At 36.6% G+C, this 21,834-nt stretch overlaps 1 protein-coding gene and 1 pseudogene across 1 annotated transcript in view; both read right to left on the bottom strand.

Moving 5' to 3' along the window:
* ATAD2 (ATPase family AAA domain containing 2) overlaps positions 1-21,834 on the bottom strand; it is a 61,598-nt gene that overhangs the window by 8,341 nt on the left and 31,423 nt on the right. The window contains exons 12-22 of the mRNA XM_045805692.2: positions 17,212-17,386; positions 16,235-16,323; positions 13,738-13,897; positions 12,263-12,353; positions 11,349-11,663; positions 10,611-10,743; positions 10,080-10,266; positions 9,228-9,413; positions 3,793-3,928; positions 2,593-2,789; positions 1,864-2,023 (exon numbers count right to left, since the gene is read on the bottom strand). Coding sequence (XP_045661648.2) covers positions 1,864-2,023; positions 2,593-2,789; positions 3,793-3,928; positions 9,228-9,413; positions 10,080-10,266; positions 10,611-10,743; positions 11,349-11,663; positions 12,263-12,353; positions 13,738-13,897; positions 16,235-16,323; positions 17,212-17,386 — 1,829 coding nt within the window. The remainder of the gene's footprint in view (positions 1-1,863; positions 2,024-2,592; positions 2,790-3,792; positions 3,929-9,227; positions 9,414-10,079; positions 10,267-10,610; positions 10,744-11,348; positions 11,664-12,262; positions 12,354-13,737; positions 13,898-16,234; positions 16,324-17,211; positions 17,387-21,834) is intronic.
* Positions 18,730-20,774, bottom strand: LOC148109421 (phosphatidylinositol N-acetylglucosaminyltransferase subunit P pseudogene; annotated as a pseudogene).

The raw sequence follows: 21,834 nt of genomic DNA, 5'->3' as shown, positions 1-21,834 counted from the left end.
AAAAGCTCCTATACTCAGAGTCCAAGCACCATAAACTAGAATATGCTTTGAGACAGAGGGCCGGTAATAAGTGAATGTAAAACTGCTCGAACAACTGGATCAGTTCCCTCACGGGGTGGCAGGCTGCAGTATCACATCCAGGTTAGAGTCGGCAGCAGTAGCTAGAGTATCAGAACTCTTCAGGGGATTTCTAACATGGCATTTGGGCCCAGAGAAAGGCACACACAAAAGTCGAAGCCTTGGTTCCCCGAGTGTGGGAGCATCCGCGTCACCTGGAAACTTGTCAGAAAGGTAAATTCCCACATCTGACCCTACATCTACAGAATCAGAAACCATGCGATGGGGCCCTGCAAGCTACCTCTTAACAAGCCCTTTAGGAGATGATGATTGCCTGCGAGAGGCACACCACTGGTCTAAAGTCATTTTTGATTGTCACCACGGACAGAAGGAGACGTAGCAGCAGCATGCCTGCAATTATACAGAAAAAGCCCTCAGCCTCCAGGGTAAATGTTTCCTTCTTTCTACAATTAAGGGATGTTCTCAGGTTGGTAGCCTGCTCCCCAGCATTAAACTACAGAACCCTGAACTATAGGAAAAAGACTAAGGGAGGTGAGGGCAGAGGACTGGGAGCAAAAGAACAGTGAGCTTTTCAATTGTTGAAGAAACTCTTAGTAGGTTCCTATGCTCATCGGTCTAATTTATAAACACTACCAACTAGAAAACAGCCAATGTACTGGGGGAGAGAGTTAACACAGCAAAAAGGACTATTAAAAAAAATTATCCACTGAGAGAGTTAAGGACATTATCCATAAAACAAAAGTAGGAAGCTAGGAAAAAGAAGCACCTAAGAAAAAATATTTTTGGATACGAATAAGTTTATACCAAATATATAGACAGTTGAATCTATCATTATATATATGAACAAATACATCATTAAAAAATCCCCTACTTTATAAATTTTATTTTTTTAATAGATTAGATAGGTGAAGACAGAATAGGTATATGTATAGAAAAGGTCTAAAAAGATATCCCCAAACTTAACAGTGTCCATCTTTGGAGAGAGGAAATGGGGGACTTAGTTTTCATTTTTATTGAAGCACAGTTGACTTACAATATTATATTAGTTTCACACGTACAACACAGTGATTCAACATTTATATACATTATGAAGTGATCACCATAATAAATCTAGAGGATTTAGTTTTTAAAATATTATTAGCAAGTTGGGGCACCAGGGTGGCTTAGTCAGTTAAGTGTCCAACTTGGTTTGGGCTCAGGTCATGATCTCAGGGTCCTGGGAAGGAGCCCCGTGTCAGGCTCCAGACTCCGTGCACAGTCTACCTGAGACTTGCCCTCTGCCCATCTCCCTGCTCTCTAAAAGAAATCTTAAAAAAATATTATTTGCAAGTATTCTACTATATTACTTCTGTAATAAAAATCGCAGTGGTCTTAACTAAGAAAATTCTTTCAAACCTTTTTTATTACAGAGTGTTTATTTTCCACTTGGAGAAAGAGCACTGTTTACAAAGGAAAGAAGCTAAGTTGTTATGCAATTTTGTGTCTCATTAGAGGATACACCACGGAACTGTAAATACAGGTATTCTGGAGTCAAAGAAACCTGCATTCAAATTCTGCCTCTGCCACTTCCTGGCAGTATGACCCTGAATAAGTTTTTTTAACCCCTCTAACTTCATTTTCCTCAACTGTAAAATGAGAATAAGGCTGTATTAAATGGCACTGTGAATGTAAAATGTTTATAATATATTACCTGACATAAAGTCCGCCCTCACTAAATGTTAGCAGTCTCTATCCTACCCCCCCACACCCTCCGGGGAGAAAAAAAAAAACCCCACTAATGCTCACCTCCAGGATCTCTATCTGGATTGTATTCTAAAGCATTACTACAGATTAGATCAATATCACTCAAATAGTCTTTCACAGTCAGATACTTGTGGAGATCAATTTTACTGATTACAGATGAAAGGTCCATTGGTTGCTTTATCACAGTGACATAATCAGGAACCTAAAATTCAAGCAAATGACCAAATCACTAAATTAACTCGGAACATAAAAAACATTTGAATCCAGTTGCTCTGCCAGGCAATATAGGGCAGAGAGAATAAATACATAAGAAATAACAATAATGTATTAATATGAGACCTTTGACTCTATTTAAAGCTGGTTTTGTTTTGTATTTACTCCTGTTCTTGGGCACCTGTATCTCCAGTAATATCTTATACTCCTTCCCTTATCCAAATGTCACCCATCTTCAATGTCAACTTAAGACTTCACACTTCACTCTCCAGCTCACTCTAAACTGTGTAGGTCACGATCATAGTATGTAGCATTAAGTCAATCTTAAATCATATCTAGAATGTTTGGGTTGGCAGACAAAGTTAAATGCCTACTCTTTGGAGGAAAGGAAAATACATTACATAGCTCTTAAGTCTCCATGTGCTTAGGACACTACTCGGTATATTCTACATAAAGAAAATAAGCTCAGAGTGTAGACAGGGAACCACATAAATAATTCAAACATTCTCTAATTCATTATAGTTTAGAACACATTCGAGCCAAAGATTAAATCAATACCTCATCAGGGTCAACAGGTTTAGTAAATACTCTGAATCGCTTATCTATAGCAAGCCTATGGGTAACATTTCTCAAGAAAATCCTCAGTTCTCTAAATGTATCTTCTTCTTGTTCTTCTAGTCGTTTCACTTCTTCTGCCGTCAGCGGTCTTGGCTCAGGTGGTGGCGCTACAGGGAGTACCTCCAAGGCCTGCAAAACTTCACATGAACGGAAGATTTTAGTTACTACTCTCCCATCATAGCAAGGGTGACAAATGACTCAGTGGCCAGGCTTTCAGGGGTTATCCTCCTTACACCTGCCGGGAATTAGAGGATTTGAAATACTCAAGTGCTATCATAATCTCTATCCCTAGCTCCCCTCCAGCAACAATTGGTAATTTGTAATTTTTAATGTTAGTTCCTAAGTCATTACCTCTGTTCCATTTTAAGATCATTTAAGAGGCTATTAAAACTTTCAAAATGCATTATTTCCAACTCAAGAATATTTTATTGAAAAAAGCTTTTTACTAGTTAATTTTTGAACTAACAAAAAACTGTGGTATGTTTCAAATGTAATAAGTTTAATTTTGTTTAAACAGATATGCACTGAGTAACCAGGATAAAAAAAGGAGTATGACAGTGCTGCCCCAATAAACTGGCACTCTATTACAGGAGTAAGGGACAATTAGCACATCATTGTAATGTCACATTAGTAGTATGAAAAAAGTACCGTGGGTCATAATGGTAGAAAACTAATTTTGCCTAGATATGTTAAGGAGGAAAAAATGAGTTATAGTAGAAGGACAAGTGGTTTCTTAGGCAGAGAGAGGCAATGAGGACAGAAGCATTACTGACAGAGAGCAAGAATGAGTGAAATTATGAAAAGACAGGAATATGTTGCATGTGGTGTAGACAGAGTGTTTTGCAAGGAAAGAGGTGGGGGAAGGGGAGGGAACAAAAGTGACAAAAATGGGCTTGGGAAGACAGGCTGGAGCTTTACTATGAATTCCAGCTAAAATTCTCCACGGACCGGGACTACACTAGGAAAGGCCTTCTACGCTTTAAGATCTTTAGTCTCCTTTAATGGGAAGCATAGAGACTTGTAAGCAAACCTAATGACTGAGATTTTGAGTTTGTGTTATTAGAAGACGATGATGCCATTAATATTTTATTCCCACTTTCTTGAAATTATTATACGTTAAACTTTGATAGAGAAACTAACCTGCTTTCTTTTTGGATAAAGGAGGTTTAGCAGCTTGCTTTAGAATTAAATCTTCAAAAAATTTTGTTCGTTCTTCTTTACCAGGTAACTGGACATTGAAAATTTCTCCATAATCACGGATAAATAATTCTTGCACCTTAAAAAAGAAAATACATGCATTATATATGTGTATACGCAACACTACGTATATATCATTCAATGCAACAGGTTATTACACACATATTTTTAATGACCTGAACTGTGTAATAGATATTTTTAAAACACAGATCTTTTATGTATGCTGGAGTTATATATAAATCACATATGCAACAGATTAGGAACTAAAAAATATGGGATCTTCTTTAAAACTCAAGACTCTAAAGTATAATTCATGTGGTAACTGACATGGCAGTATTTGATTCCAAGGGTTTTTTGAGATCAGTTAATTCACTTTCACAACCAAAAGTGAGACAGGGTAAGAATAAAGGATGGGGGCGCCTGGTTGGCTAGCATGCAACTCTTGATCTCGGGGTTGTGAGTTTGAGTCTCATACCTTGAGCGTAGAAATTACTTAAAAATGAAATCTTTAAAAAGAAATTAAAAAAATATTAATAAAGGCTAGAAAATAACAAGTGCTGGTGACGATGTAGAGAAATTAGAACCCCTGCACTGGAAGGAATGTTAAAATGGCGCAGCAGCTGTGGAAAACACAGAATTACCATGTAATCTAGTATACAGATTTGAAGAGCCAAAAACAAAACAAAACAAAAAACAAAACAAACCCCCAAATAAAACCAAAACAACCTACCACTCAACACGTACTTGTATACCAATGACCTTAGCAGGATTATTCATTGTAGGCAAGAGGTAGAGACAATCCAAATGTTCATCACAGATGAATGGATAAAAATGGGATAAATACATAAAACAGAATTCAACCTTAAAAAGGAGTGAAATTCTAATGCATGCTACAACATGGATGAACTCTGAAAACATGCCAAGTGAAATAAGCCAGTCACTAAAGGACAAATACATTACGAATCCACTTATACAAGGTATGTAAAATAGGTAAATTCACAGAAGCAGAAATTTATTATAACAGGTGACTAGGGGTTACAGAAAGGAGGGAATGGGGAGTAATTGTTTAATGGGTACAAAGTTTCTGTTTGGGATGATGAAAAATTTCTGGTAACAGATAGTGGTGATGGCTGCACAACATTGTGAATGTACTCAATGCAACAGACTTGATGTCACTGAATTGTACACTTAAAAATGGTTAAAATGGTAAATTTTATGTTATGCATATTTTACTGCCAAAAGAACGGCAAAAGAGATCCCACAAGGATGTTACTAAACAACTTCTTGACCTTTTATATTTACATACCTTGTATAAGGCCCATTAAATAGGTGTCAGACCTGAACTGATCACCTCTATTTTGGCTTTTTTTCCTCCCTTTTCAAATCTCTGTTCTTTTTATCATATACCGTAAGAATTCCTGGTCTCATGTTCCATCTCACTCATTCACTCTTCAACTGTGTCTGCTCCTTTTCAAAAGCCCCATGGAGGTTTTCTTTTTCAGGGGGGAGTTATTTCATGTATAGTATCTCCAATTGGTTCTTTTCTACAAGAAGTTAATTCATGTATAATATCTCCAGTGGGTTCTTCCCCTGATATTGGCAGCCATAGTCACTGCTCTGACACAGTAGTCTTTGGGCCCACCCTCACTGCTCGAGCTAAGGATGCACAACTCTGCTGACTGCTGCTTGGCATGGCCAGAAGTGAAGAAGGCCAATTAACTCAAAGTTGTCCAAGAGCTCTTTCAATTCCTTTCTAGCACTGACTCAGAGCTAGAAACTATTCCCATCTTTCAAAGCAGTCCTCTCATGCACATGGTTTGAACTGCGGTTACCCTCATCAATCTAATCCCCATTCCTTTGTCTTCCATGGATTCATGAAAGTTTCTAATCTATTCATGACATTCTTTCTCATTTTTTCCATACTGCTGAATTGTTAAGTGCTCATGCATATAGGTACTCTGACTGCAGTTCTGATATGGACAAACTTTAATGTAGCTACAAACGGTACACACACTGTTCTCATTTATTATATAGAACAATGCTACTTAGTGTCACTGAACCATTAAAAGGCTCAAAGTGGACTTGCTTATTTGTATCCATACAAGTTAGATTATTCATTTTTTAAAATAAACAATTCCTGTTCCTGTGCCCACTCCTCCCTACCATGCAGTGTGGCACTGGGATACTTTACCCAATTTACAATTATATGCTCAGGAAATATAACCCTAAGAAAACAGAGAAGCTATTCTTTAAAAAAAGATCTTTGAGTATATAATTCTCATATTCTTGATAAAGTTATCTTACATTAAACCAACTAATTTTTTTTTTTTAAGATTTTATTTATTTATTCGACAGAGAGAGAGACAGCCAGCGAGAGAGGGAACACAAGCAGGGGGAGTGGGAGAGGAAGAAGCAGGCTCATAGGGAGGAGCCTGATGTGGGGCTCGATCCCATAACGCCGGGGCCACGCCCTGAGCCGAAGGCAGACGCCCAACCACTGTGCCACCCAGGCGCCCCTAAACCAACTAATTTTTCAACCTCCCTACATCCATATAAAGAATGCTCAGCTAAGGGCGCCTGGGTGGCTCAGTCGGTTAAGTGTCTGACTCTTGATTTCGGCTCAAGTCATGATCTCCTGGTTGTGAGACTGAGCCCTGTGTCGGGCTCCATGGGCTCCATGCTGGGGGTGGAGCCTGCTTAAGATTCTTTCTCTCCTGGGGGTGCCTGGGTGGCACAGTCGTTAAGCATCTGCCTTCGGCTCAAGGCGTGATCCCGGCGTTATGGGATCGAGCCCCACGTCAGGCTCCTCCGCTATGAGCCTGCTTCTTCCTTTCCCACTCCCCCTGCTTGTGTTCCCTCTCTCGCTGGCTATCTCTATCTTCTGTCAAATAAATAAATAAAATCTTAAAAAAAAAAAAAAAAGCTCAGCTAGTTTGTCTTGTTATCAAGAGTATAAACTTCCATTTGTTTCAAACTTCAAAATGATTGACGGAGTTTTAACTGATACAATAAGCCCAGTGGTATAATGCAGCTACTAAACAGTAATTCTTCTTTACTCTGTTAGCCAGAACACTGTTAGAGTACTTAATTTATTCCTGGTACAGCTTTTCAAAAGGAATATAAAGACATTCGGGACAGTGACTAGAATTTTGAAGAAACTAAAAATATGTGTTGTGTGGCAGAACCTATCATCAAGCCCATGTCCTCTCCTTCTTGGGCACACTTATCTGTCACACTTCCTAGTCTCCCTTGCTGTTAGGTACAAAGAGAACGGGAGAGGAAATGACATACATCTTTCAGATCTGGCACATGAATGGGCCACTCCTTTCAGTGAGGTGGAATGAAAACAAGCTGGAAAGCCACGTGATGACAAGGAGAAAGCTCTCTCAGCCCAGGTGTCTGGAATGACTACATGGGGGAGGATAGACCTGAATGTAGTCACCTGCATAGTATAGTTAAGTGAGCGAGAAATCAACTTCTGTTGTATTAATAACCTTGAGGAATATACCATATCATAGAAGAAATGTTTATTGTGAAGAAGCTTGGGTCAGAGTGGGGAGATACAAATAAACGTAACAAGAGTATTCAAATATACAAAGAGCTGTCATGATGAAAACAGATTCGACAGGTTCTATGGAATACCCGGGAAACAGAGATTAAGATAAGGAAGCTTTCAAAATAAGCTGATTTTTTAGGAGTCAGAGCTAACAAACAATGAAGAAAGTGTTTCAACAAAGCTGAAATATCCACATACAGAAGCTAATATAAAGGAAGAGTCCAGAACTAGATTAACCAAACTAGAAGACTTTGAGTCTATAACATGTACATAATGCTTATTTTCCAGCTTATTCAACTTTCAATTGAATAATTCACAATCAATTATTAAAACAGAGCCATCAGGGACATCATCTTGTCCTCTGATAGCTTGATCTCATTTCCTTCATTCTGTTCTTCACTCACTGTGCTCTGACCACCCTGGTCTTGCTGTTTTTTCCAACACACCAAACACACTTTTGCTTCAGGGTCTTTGCACTGGCTTTTCTTCTGCCAGGAACCTTTGTCCCTCGGATACCCAAATGGGTTACTCACTGTCTTACTTTTTCTGGTCTTTCCTCAAAAGTCTTCTTCTTAGTGAGGCCTTACCTAAGACTATTTAACACTGTGACCCTAATCACACTCTTTTGGTATTGCTTAGCTAAATTTTTCTCCATAGCAATAGGTCAATATTACATATTTTATTTATTTTTCTCTCCCCCCAATTAAAATGTAAGCCCTAGGAAGATAAGAAATTTTCATCTATATTTTTCAGTGCTAAATTCCCAGTATCTACAACTATACCTGACAAAGAATAAGTACTCAATAAATATTTCTTTAATAAAATAGTTGAATTTATCTTCCTATTCACATTCTTAAAGAAATGCAAACCAATCTTGTCAAAGGTATGGAAAACTTATTCACACATAGAAGCCTACAATATGCTTATTATGTACTCTGAGAATTGAAAGGTGGGGGAAAAAAGTCTTACTTCATGTACTTCATATTCTGCTAGGAGAGAGAAAGGCAAAATTATTTAATGGCAGGCAGTGATAAAAACGAAGAAGAGTAAGGAAGGGAAAAGAGAGTGATGATGGGCCGAGGAGCTGAGCACTATAATTGAGAAACTGATCAGGGAAGGCCTCTCTGAGGTGATACTTGGGCAGAGACCTGAGAACAATAAAGGATCATGCCAGGCATGGAATACTCTAGAAGAGTATTCCAGGCAGAAAAATAATGAACTTCTGTCACTGGTAGTTGTCTAAATGGACACAAACTTGAAAGACAGTAATTTAGTGCCATAAAAAATTTTAAATGTGCATACTCTTTGACTAAGCTACAGTTATTACACTTTTAGGAATGGATGCTAGAAAAATACGCACAGTAATGCTCATATAAAATAAAACCCAAGGATGCTCACTGTAACAGTTCAACAGAAAAAAACTAAAAAACCACCAAAATATCTATGAACAAGAATCTGGATAAATTTTGGTACATCAAGACAAAGGAAAAAGCCATGCTGCTTTTAAAAGGAATGAGATTGTGTCCTGAAAAATACATTATATATAGATACGTATATAAAGCAAATTGCAGAATAATATGCAACATGTAACTACTATTTTTGTAAGAGAAAAAAAATTTATAACGTAGCCCTACTCTACACATACACATATATACATACCATCCTGCCCAACAAGTCTATATACCAGATAGTTAACATGACATTTCTGATAAGAAAACTTTTTCCATATCCTATTATTCACCTCTGTAGCACTTGAAATTTTTATAATAAATTCTTAATAAGTCTCTTTTTAGAGTATAGTGATTTTTCCCCCTCCAATTACCTCTTCTGGCAGAGCAGAATGGGGTTTGTCAGAAGTTGCAAGTAGTAAAACTGGAGCAAATGAAGGAATATTCTGTAACAATGTAGTAAATGTGGCTTTGAGTGTTGGTCCAACTATTTCCCACCACAAATGGATATGAGGAACATACACTATACTTGGTGCTGTTCTCTTAGCTTCACGAATCATCTAGTAGAGAGGAGAAAAAATTATATTTAGTTACAGAGTCCGCACATTAGTAATGCTCACTTTATTAGTCTGGAACAACTTTTAACTTCCTAGAATTATCATATAAAACCCTCAAGTTTTTAAAATGCTTCCCCCAGTCTCACAATCTTATTTTTAAATGTTTTGTAAAAGTCTCATTTTTAGGAAAACATGGTTGCTTCAAGCAATTAGAAAGAAAACAGCTTAATCAATCTAGAAGACTTATGTTAAATATAAAAATATAAAACTTCTACATCTGAAAAATTTTAACATGAACATAGCAAAAACAGAAGCAGAAAATCTGAGTACACACCACATAGCAGTTACTGTTCTAAGTACTTTATTTACTTAATTCTCACACCAGCCACACAAAGTAAGTACTATTATTAACCTCCATTTTGCACATGAGGAAAACAAGGTAGAGATCTAACAACTTCCCTAAGGTCACACAGATATTAAATGGTGGAAATGTGATTTAAATCCTTACTCTTTAATGACTAGGCAATTACATATAGTTCTATTTCATAACCCTGGAGGTAGAAATCAGAACAAGAAAACATAGTTCAACAAGGTTAAGGCAATTCTAGATTGTGCCTCTGTAAGACTGTGTTCTCTTACAGCTTATTTGTCTGGGCAACAGTGAATTACCTGGGCACACGTTTCTTCAGGAGATGTAGCACTGACTCCAAAAAGAACAGGAATGTCTAATGTATATACTGCAAATTTTTCCAAAGCATGGATGACAGCTGGTGCCAAATGAGAACCTTGCCCAAAGCCTGGTTCGCCCACTATCAATATTCTTGGTCGAAAAGACATAGGTTGATAACATGCGTTTCTGAAAGAAATTAGCTGTATTTTAGAAAAAGCAAAAATTTAAATTTTCCTCCCAAACTACCCATTTTCAACTCTCTTAAGGTAAAAATTTTGACTATGTGGCTGGTCAATCCATAACAGCATGGCTCACATGGTTTTTGGAAAATATCAACCTGCACAGATTTTAGGAATACTTTATACAGTGGAATTTCTACTACAGTGACAACTGTAATGATAAAAATATGTGATATTTTAACTTAAAAAAAGGATCAGTTAGCATCTTTTATCTTTTCAAGCACCATCTTTTAGTTTTAGGGAATTTACAGACCAAAAAATTATATATATTCATTTGCAGGGGAAATATACCTATTCAAATGAAGAAAATTAAAATTTTCTTTTGCCTTATTAAAGGATTTTTGAGAAGGCCCATTTTCATATACAGATGGAACATCATCATCACTGTATGCCAAGTCACTTTCTAGCAGAGGACATGAAATATCTATAAAACAAAAAAATTGTACATTAGTAACTTTTCTGGATTGCAAAGCAAATGTTTACATAATGCTTTAGTTAGCAAATCAACGTACATGATATGCACAATAAAATTTTTTAAGAATCAAAAATATCTGTGTAGACATGAATAACAATTAAATATAAAAACATTATCTCAAACTCAAAACAGATTTAATTGAGGGCAATCTGTGAAGTAAATTTCCTTCAAATATCCAGGCAAAGCATGACTAAATTCCTTTCAAGAGGCTCTTTTTATTATTATTCTTATTTTTCAAAAGATGTATTTACTTATTTTGAGAGAGAGAGAAAAAGAGTGTGCGTGGGAGCAGGGGTAGGCGGAGAGGGAGAGAGAAACTCAAGCAGACTCCATGCTAAGTGTGCTGAGTGTGCAGAGCCTGACACAGGGCTTGATCTCAAGACCCACCATAAGGTTATGACATAAGCGGCAACCAAGAGTCAGACACTCAACTGACCGCGTCACCCAGGCGCCCCGAAGAGGCTCTTTTATGAAGAAACATTTTTGGGATGTATAGAACAGTTAGCTTTACTGACTGTGAAAACTAACTTTAAGTGACCAATCAAGTTGCATACCTGAGTCTAATGCTTTATTTGTTCTGGTTTCTGCATGTGGAAATACTCTCTGCAGGGCTTCTAAGATCTTGTGAACGGTGCTTTGCAGGAGTGGCTTCACAACAGTGGACAAGGCCTGCCCAGGGGATGCCACAGCTCTTTGGGCAGCTGGTATCATCTTTTGCATAGCTACCTCAAAATCCTTAGCTGAGATGTTAATTGAAGAGAGATCCAACTGTAGTTTCTCACTAGTAGTATAGATTTGTGGGTAGCGTCGACGCAGAGCACATAAAGCGGCCTCAGAGCATATCGACTTAATATCTGCACCACAGTATCCTAACCAAAGGCAACCAAAAAAATTTTTAAATGTAAATCATCACCCTATTAGCATAACCATGGTTAAAAGAAAATTAAAGTAGTATTAACCATCAACAAATCTATCAACTTGCAAGTGAAATGTACAAACACTAAGTATAGCATAGCAGTCAAGAACAAGAGTTTTAAAATCAGACAGACTAGGTTCAAATTCCAGTTTATAATTTACTGCATGTATGATCTTTGGAGAATTATTTATGCTCTCTCAGCCATTTCTACATCTGTAAAATAGGGATAACACTACCTACTTCACAGGACTGATGTGAGAATTTCTTGAAATAATATATGTAAAATACTTAATGGAATGACTAGAAAAATGTGAACAGCAAAAGATGGCTATTATTATTACTGTCTAACTTTGCTTTCAAATTCTCCAACAGACAATTCATCAAACATCTCTATTTAATATCCAGGATTTTGTAAGAAGAAAAACATGCCACAAATAAGAGATTAGAAACAATATAACCTGTATTTCTTTAAACATAGCCTTGCAAGACTACAACTTGTTCCATCTCTGAAATGCATGCATTTTATCTTTTAATGCCTAAAGCAATGTTTACCAACACAGTTTTCTGCTAGTTCTTCTAGAAATATGTCCAGTGGTTTAGGATTCCAATCCCTTGTGTGAATCTTCAGAATTTCTTTTCGAGCCTACAAATAAGAACAATTTAACTTTCTTAATTTCTTATTCTTTCTTAATTTCTTATTCAGATTTGAATAATTCCAATTTAAAATAATTTTACTTAAAATCATAAAGAAATCAATACCTATTATATTAAAAAATGTGAAACACTAAAAATTAAAAGAAAAAGATGTATTTGTAAGCATTTAAGAAGTTTATGTTAAAGAAGATTTGCATTTATAGTGCTCAAGTTCTAGTCACCATAAATGTGTATGAGAGAAATTAAATAATGATGGGACTACTGTTCATTCTGGTATGTATTAAAAATTGTGTTTTTTTAAAAATTTATTTATTTATTCCAGCAAGAGAGAGAGCACCAGTGGGGAGAGGGAGAGAAGCTGACTCCCTGCTGAGCACAGAGCCTGATCTCCTGACCCTGAGATCAAGGCTATGAGCTGAAATCGAGTTGGATACTTAACCACCTGGGCCACCCAGGCACCCCAAGAATTGTTTTTAAGAGTACTGACAGCTCTACTCATATTTTCCTGCTTGGTTCTCAAAAGATTAAGTGGCTTTAAAATAACTGGGTAGGATTATATGGTAGTATCCATGAAAAAGCCAATGCTAATATACTGACTAAGGATTGACTATTCATTAGGCCACATGTTCTGAAGCAAATAAAGTCATATGGTAACAACCAAAGGCTATGCTCAAATTGAGTTATTTTTTTTTTTAAAGATTGGTTGATTGATTTGAGAGAGAGAGAGAGCACATGAGCGGGTGAAGGGGTGGAGGGAAAGGGGAAGACAGAATCTCAAGCAGACTCTGCACTGAGCATGGAGTCTGTTGCAGGGCTCGATCTCACGACCCTGACATCATAATCTGAGCCAAAAGCAAGAGTCGGATGCTTAACTGACTGAGCCACTCAGGCGCCCCTCAAATTGAGAAAATTTTAAGAGTATTTTTGGGGAAGGCATTATTTTATTAAAAAAAAAAGAATAAAAAAATCCAAGTTCTTTTTCTTTTTTTTTAAAGATTTTATTTATTTCTTTGACAGAGAGAGAGAGACAGCCAGCAAGAGAGGGAACACAAGCAGGAGGAGTGGGAGAGGAAGATGCAGGCTCCCAGCAGAGGAGCCTGATACGGGGCTCGATCCCAGAACGCCGGGATCATGCCCTGAGCCGAAGGCAGATGCTTAACGACTGAGCCACCCAGGTGCCTCAAAGTTCTTCTCTTTAAATAAAATAATGCCTCCCTAAAAATACATATACATATATTTGGATGTTAACCTCATATGACTTTTGCTTTAGAACATACAAAACTCAATCTTCAAATTTTCACTGTGCCAAGATCTGTCCATGATATATATGGGCAACATATTCTGTCAAAATCTGAATAATGTTAAAATCCTACATCTTTGTCAGGTAGGCTGAAGAGGAATTCTCTGTCAAAGCGACCAGGCCTTCGCAAAGCAGGATCAATAGAATCCAGTCTATTGGTAGCACCAATGACCACAATTTCTCCTCTGCTGTCCAATCCATCCATAAGAGCTAGCAGAGTGGAAACAATGGAACTAAATGTAAAAATAAGAGAGAAGAGATTAAACATATGATGCTAAATATATTATTTCTTTTTTTGTTAAGATTTAATAGATTAAACATGTGAACAAATTCTCTCAGAGCATGCCGTTACTTTCAACAGATGTACAAACTGTAAAATAACATACTAAATGGCATATAGAGATTAAAATCAATGAAAAACATAAATGGCCTCTAGAACGCCACAAATGGATCCTGGAAGACATTTCTTAAAGCATAACTTCACAAAGGAACTTGAGGATTCCCCAAAAAGGATACAATATTAAAAAAAAAATACCAGACAAACTGTATCTAAAAAATGCTCCAATGTGTACACATTATCAAAGAACCCTCAAATAAAATAGAATATACATAAAGCATAAAAAATAGAACTTTAATCACATTTTAATTATGGATAGAGAATAAAACAATCTTCATCACCCACTTTCCTTCCTTTTTTTTTTTTTAAAGCTTGTTTATTTATATCTACACCCAACATGGAGCTCGAACTCATGACCCCGAAATCAAGTGTCATGTGCTCTTCCGACGGAGCCAGCCAGGCACCCCTTCATCACCCACTTTCAACAATTATCAGTGTCCTTTTTTCTGACTTAATCCAATAGTTTTTTGAGAAAGAAAACCCCAAAAACTTCACACAGATCATTTAATTCATATACATTTCATATTAAAAACTTAATATTTCTGAGATAAGGACTTTGCAAAACTCCACAGTACTAGGACACCAATGGAAATGACAATAATCCCTTAGTATCACCTAATACTTAATTTTTCTGATTGTTTCAGAATATCTTTTCACATTTGATTTTTTTAAGCCAAGACCCACACACTGTACTTGGTCACATGTCCCTCAAATCCTTAACAGTTCCCATTGATTCTTCCTTTCTTTTTATTCTTTCATGCCATTTATTTGTTGAAGAAACTGGGTCATTTGCTTTGTACAATTTTCTTGCCACATTCTGGATTGGGCTGTTTGCTTCCTGATAGGGTCATTTAATCTGTCCTCTATCTTTCATGTTTCCTATGAACTGGCAGTTAGATCTAGAAGCTTAACAGATACCGGCTGAACTACTTGGGATAGCATATAGCATAGGAACATACCATATACTTGCTACTGTATATGCAGGAGGCACATAATGCCAGTTTTTCCTTTAAGATTAGGGGATTGGGTTTAGGTGAGGTATTATCAGCTTACTAAATTTATCATAAACTTCACTATCAACCTTTTTACCTAACTGTTTTTGCAGCCACTGATAATTATTGCTTAGATCGGGGTTTCTCAATTTTGGCACAATTAACATTTGGGTCAGACAACTCTTCGTTGTAAAGAGCTGTCCTCTGTACTGTAGGATGTTTAACAATGCCTGTGGTCCTTACCCACTAGATGCCAGTAGTGTACCACCCACCTCCTCCAATTTGTGACAATCAAAAATGTCTCCAGACATTTGTCCCATGTGGGAGGGGGAGGGGCAAAATCCACTCCCAGATAAAACCACAGGTCTAGATCCACTATTTGCGAAATGGTGATTTTCTATTTCAATAATTTTCCTTCCATTTATAAACTATGATTTTCCTATAAAGGACAATGTTACTCCATCAATTATTAAATTACTCTGAATCATGGCCTAAATCATTGTTACAGGGCAGGAAAAAGAAATGCTTGATCCATTTTCTTTATCAATTTTCAGAGTAATGAGTCACTATTTTAGCATCCTCTGGAATGACCAATTAGTTGTCATAAAAATACCTGATTTAGTTGGCAACATTTAAAAGATTCTTAACACAAAATTTGAACGTAACATTTAAGAAAGAGAAAAAATTCATTTTTCAAGTCGGAGTCAGCTTCTGAACTTCAGTTAACAGGTTGGGGCAAGAACAACTGGCTGTACTCTTATGATCAGAAGCTCAGCCACATTCCCAACCATAGCCCCACTCTTACTATTGGCCTGCCTCATTCATTTCTTTTATTTTTTATTTTATTAAAAAAATTTTTTTTATTATGTTATGTTAGTCACCATACAGTACATCATGCCTCATTCATTTCATTTGTCTTACACCTCACTGGCTAGTGGGCTTTTAAGTTTGTATCATGAATTAAACCCGTAACCAATATTTTATACTGCAGTTGTGAACACTTTGCCATGCAGAACAGGTCCATTTTTTCCTTTTTGTACTATATATTAGGGTTCTACCAAAATAAGGAAACTATTGGTTTGTAAAGTATCGTTCACTATTTAACATTCTATTCCTCATGCAACATCAATATAGCTCAGAATACAGGAAGAAAGGCAGAAGTGCCATCAAGCAAGTTTTACCTGTGAATTTGATCTTGCCTGCTTGATCGTACTGGAGCCAGACCATCGATTTCATCAAAAAAAATTATGGATGGGCGCATCTGATAAGCCTAGAAAACAGGTCCAGTGGTTGCATGTTATCCTGAATAACTTTAAATATATAGACTTAATATGAGCCATTTTAATACATTTTCATTCCAACTTGCCTACAAGAATTTATTTATAGTTTATTAATCTAAATGTAAATCTAAGAACTATATTTTAAGGATCCAAACTAAAATATAATATATACAATTTAATTTTATTTGTATTCTCAATTGGAAATATTCAAAATACATACTCTACTGGTCATACACTTTAGGTTTCATATAGCTATAGTTGTTGGGACACACAAAATTACCTATTCAAGACCAACTGTTGCAACAAGACAAAGACCAGAAGACAATGACATAGCCTACCTCCAGGTCAGGATGGGAAAACATTTAGCAAGATGCCATAGTTTTTGTTTTGTTTTTTTTTTTTAAAGTCTATTTCAGTAAAGTCAAAGAAATGCAGTGAGTTCTATAAAGAGATTCAAAAGCATTTGCAGCAATATGCCTCAGTAGATCAGAATGTATTATCTCACAATGTGTTGTCAATACAATCTGGGATATGCAATTGAAAGTCACTCTAGGGCAGAACTAATCTTCAAGTCACATACTGAGACATAATTCACTACTGCTAAGTATAAGAGTTCCAGTCTCTCTCTAGATATGAGACCTAAGACTCTGAAGAACTTACATACAATTATTCCTTTATCTTTTTCCTATAAAACTGTTCATCGTAGGTCAGTATTATCTTGACATACAAAGGAAAATAATCCATAAAGAATATATATTTGGTTTAATTCTTCTGAGTTTATGTCTATGAAACATGATTAAATACAAGACTTATCTAATCTTTACATACTTACATCTACGTTGATTATAGGTCTATGTAGGTAAATTTTAATATCATACCTGATCAAATAGCAATCGTAGCTGTCTTTCAGACTCTCCTACCCATTTACTCAGACAATCAGCACCTTTCCTCATGAAGAATGCTACTCTCTTATCCCCTTGACTGCACTCATTGGCAAGTGCTCTAGCAACCAGAGTTTTTCCAGTTCCAGGTGGGCCATAAAACAAACAACCTCTATAAAAGAATAAGTATTATTTTAATACTACATTAAAAATTAGAAACCAATTTCATGAATGCAGTTAATTAGTGAATAAAAAAGTAAATAAGACAACTGAAATATCATTTCAATCCATAAAGTACAATTTAAAACCTGAAAATATCAATACTACAAAACTGAAGCTAATAAAACCCTTTATTTGAATCATATTTTCTTTTATTCATTCATCATGCTCATGATAATACTTTACCTTGTACAGAAGTCACTCTTAAAAAGACTTGACAGTTTACTTTTATAACATATTAGGGGAAAGAAAAGCAGATTTCATCTACAACCTTTGGTCTCAGTGCCAGTAACATAGCACCAAAAGTTTTGTAAGAAAAAATGTTGGGAATGAAGTAAGATAAAAGAAAAAAGCTTAAGGAAATAATTGGTGTTTGGGTGGCAGGGACTAGGACAACGTAAATAATTTGAAATCATTCTTGTTGACAACACTGTAATAGGGTCATCTATAGTTTTTTCACATATTTCCAAAGTTATTCACTGCTCTTTGGATAGAAGTCCCCCCAAAACAGACTGTACTCATAATTCTTATTAGAAATGTAAAAAGGGTATAGAAATAGAACATGTGCTACCAAAGTAACACGAAATAATTTCAAATCATCATATAACTGCTCTTGAAAAGTAACATTAGGGAAGATTCCAGAAAAGCAAAAATGACAAAATAAGAACTGTGGGAAAAAATGCACATGTAATAGATAAAATCTATTAAGAGAATAATATATAAAAGAAAAATAAGAAATAGACATGATCGAATGCAGACAGAAAAAAACAAAGCAACTGCTAAAAAAGCAATAACCTAATGGAATAAACAAATGAAAATTTCAACCTACAGAAACCAAGGCAGGAACAGATTTTTTAAAATGTATCTATTGAGCCAACAATGTCATTTGTGAGGCTGTGTCCTAAAGAAGGAATTAAGGCTTCACACAAAGAGAAAGCGATGAGATATTCATAATATTGACATTTGTGATAATTTAAAACCCTAAATAGCCAGCAAAAGCAGAATCGATATAAAAAAAAAGTGATATAGCCACATAATGGCATATTATTCAGCCATTAAAACAGAAAGAGAACACACCCTGTGAAAACAGGTTAATACAATCATATATTTGATTTATTATAAAGGGAAATATATGTTATAAGGAAGGGGAAATGAGAAAAAATCAGGAGAGGTGTTTCTTTTTAAATTTACTAATTACTTTTTTTTTACAGTAATGCAGTATTTTATTCTGTTCATTAATAACTAATATTTGAGAACATTTATAATATTAACAGAACTTAAAGAGAAGTTCGACTTTTTTTACATTTCAATATCAGGTATTGAAAAAGAGTCAAAATATTGGGGTGCCTCCGTGGCACAGTTGGTTGAGAGTTTAACTCTTGGTTTCGGCTCAGGTTGTGGTCTTAGGGTTTTGAGACTGAGCCCCGTGTCAGGCTCCATGCTCAGGGTGCAGTCTGCTTAAGACTCTCTCCCCCTCTGCCCCTGCCTCCCGCTCTCTCTCTCTCTCCCTCAAATAAATAAATCTTAAAACAAAAACAAAAACAAAATATGGCCAAAATTATTACATCAAAACTTAGAATAAATGCTTGGTGTTAGTCTACATACTAGTCAGTTTTGGCATAAAGTTCTTTGGCTGCAAGAAAGAACATCTGTTTACTTCACTAACAGGAATCTCTTTTAATGCTGGGATGGCCTCTTCTTGGAATCTCTTCTGCTGTTGATTTTTAGCATAATTATCTTTGATTGTATGAATGGACTTGAGTGGACAGAGGTACTCTTCATGTTTATTCCAAATAAGAGTAAATAACCGATAACTACAGTAATGAGGAGATAGGCAATGCAACTGCCCTATAATTTTGAGGCCAATAGGTTTAGCCTAAGGAGGTTAGCCAAGATTCAAGAATAAAAGCCTACACAAAATGTAGTATGAAGCCAAATCAAGAGCTTAATAAAAGAACAAAGCCATAAATTGCTCTTTGCAGCAATGGGGATGGTGAATTTTCCATTATTTTCCTTGTGGCTTTAGACAATCTTGGGTCCTTGGGTCCTGACAGCTCTGCCACCTCAATGGCAAACCACAGTAAGGGCAGAGAAGGAAAATAGAGGGAAAGGCCGGGTTGTGATAGGATCCCCTCCCCAGACCCAATTTACTAAATTACTTTAACTAGGCACTTCCAATACTTCTTATAAACAGCAAGTGCTATTATTTAATATCTTTCTAGTTATAAAAATTTTTTTTAAATATTTTATTTATTTGTTTGACACAGAGAGAGAGAGAGAGATAGCAAGAGAGGGAACACCAGCAGGGGGAATGGGAGAGGGAGAAGTAAGCTTCCCGCCGAGCAGAAAGCCTGATGCGGGGCTTGATCCCAGGAACCTGGGATCATGACCTGAGCCGAAAGCAGACACCCAACGACTGAGCCACACTCAGGCGCCCCTCTAGTTAAAAAAATTTTTAATTCACCAGTGTTTAACTGGGATTGATGTATGCCACATAACTTTTATAATGGAAAAGGGAAAAAGCTTATTAATTTAAAAAAGTTTACTTAAATCAATGTTTCCATACAGGATGATTCAGGAAGAAAAGTTTCATAAGGAAAAAGGAATCTGGGACTAGGGTTTAAAAATGGGTTAATAAGGTATAAAAACTAGAAGAAAAAGGAAAATATTAAAAAGTGTGGTGATATGAAAAGCTAAAATAAAGTAGCTCCTAACAGACACACGAAAAAAATGTTCAATATCACTAGCCGTCAGTGAAATACAAATCAAAACCACACTGAGATACCACCTTAAACCAGTTAGAATGGCAAACATTAACAAGACAGGAAACAAGTGTTGGCTAGGATATGGAGAAAGGGGAACCCTCTTATACTGCTGGTGGGAATGCAAGCTGGTACAGCCACTCTGGAAAACAGTATGGAGTTTCCTCAAGACATTAAAAATAGAGCTACCCTACGACCCAGAAATTACACTACTAGGCACTTAACACCAAAATACAGTGAAAAGAAGGGCACATGCACCCCAATGTTCATAGCAGCAATGTCCACAACAGTCAAATTATGGAAGGAGCTGAGATGCCCTCCAACAGATGAATGGATAAAGAAGATGTGGTTCATATATACAGTGTATATTACTCAGCCATAAGAAAGGATGAATACCTACCATTTGCATCAATATGGATGGAAATGGAACGAATTATGCTAAGTGAATTAAGTCAAGCAGAGGAAGACAATTATCATACGGTTTCATTCATATGTGGAACATAAGGAATAGTGCAGAGGACCACAGGGGAAGGGAGGGAAAAACGAATGGGAAGAAACCAGAAAGGAAGACAAACCATGAGAGACTCTGGAACAAAGCTGAGGGTTACAGAAGTGGGGGGGGGGGGGTGCATGGATGGGGTAACTGGGTGATGCGTATTAAGGAGGGCATGTGATGTGATGAGTACTGGGTGTTATAAGCAAATAATGAATCACTGAACACTACATCAAAAACTAATGATGTACTATATGCTGGCTAATTGAACATAATATATAGAATAAAATAAAATAAAACAAAACAAAATAAAATAAAGTAGTCCCCAATAAGAAGGCTAATTTGTGGGGTGCCTGGGTGGCTCAGTCAGTTGAGTGTCTGACTCTGGATTTTGGCTCAGGTCAAGATCTCAGGGTCGTGAGATCTCGGGCTTGATGCTGGGCATGGAGACTGCTTAAGAGTCTCCCTCTTCCTCTCCCTCTGCACTGCTCCCCCCACAGCTTCCTCTCTTTCTAAAAAAAAAAAAAAAAAAAAAAAAAAAGCTCATTTTCAAAACCTCTTGAAATTTAGAGGTAATACATAGCAAGGAAGGAGAGAAGGGCTGGGTTAAAAATTGAGGAGGATGGAATAACACATTATTAAAAAACCAGTGAGACCACCCCTTCACTACTCTGTACAGGCAAATTGCTTGGATAATTTACTTTCTGGTACAGGACAAGATGAGATGCTGCAGAAATTAAGTTAAAAACTCCATGCTGAACAGTGTAGACTACTAACCCTTGCTCAAGCCTACTGCTAAAATGCTGGCAGCCAAGGCTCATAAGCTTCAAACAAAAAACTGGGGGATTTGTCTCTGTGGGGAAAAACATGCCTAGATACTGACTTTGAGGACTTCTGGTAAAAAGAATCACCACCCACCAATCACCCTAAGGTGAGGCCTACAAATTAACAAGCTCTATAAGTGAGCTTTTAAAAACATGCTCCGTTCTTGGGGCACTTGTGCGGTTCAGTTGGCTGAACAACTGACTCTTGATTTTGGCTCAAGTCATGTGAGATGAAGCACCATGGGGGTACTCAGCACAGTCTGCTGGAGATCCTCTCCCTCTGTCCCTGTACACGCCTTTGTGCGTACTCTTGCTCTCAAAT

The sequence above is a fragment of the Ursus americanus genome, chromosome 9 (assembly GCF_024610735.1).
Source record: "Ursus americanus isolate L20-20 chromosome 9, mUrsAme1.1.p, whole genome shotgun sequence".
Lineage (NCBI taxonomy): Eukaryota > Metazoa > Chordata > Mammalia > Carnivora > Ursidae > Ursus > Ursus americanus.
This window is presented reverse-complemented; position numbering and strand designations above follow the sequence as displayed.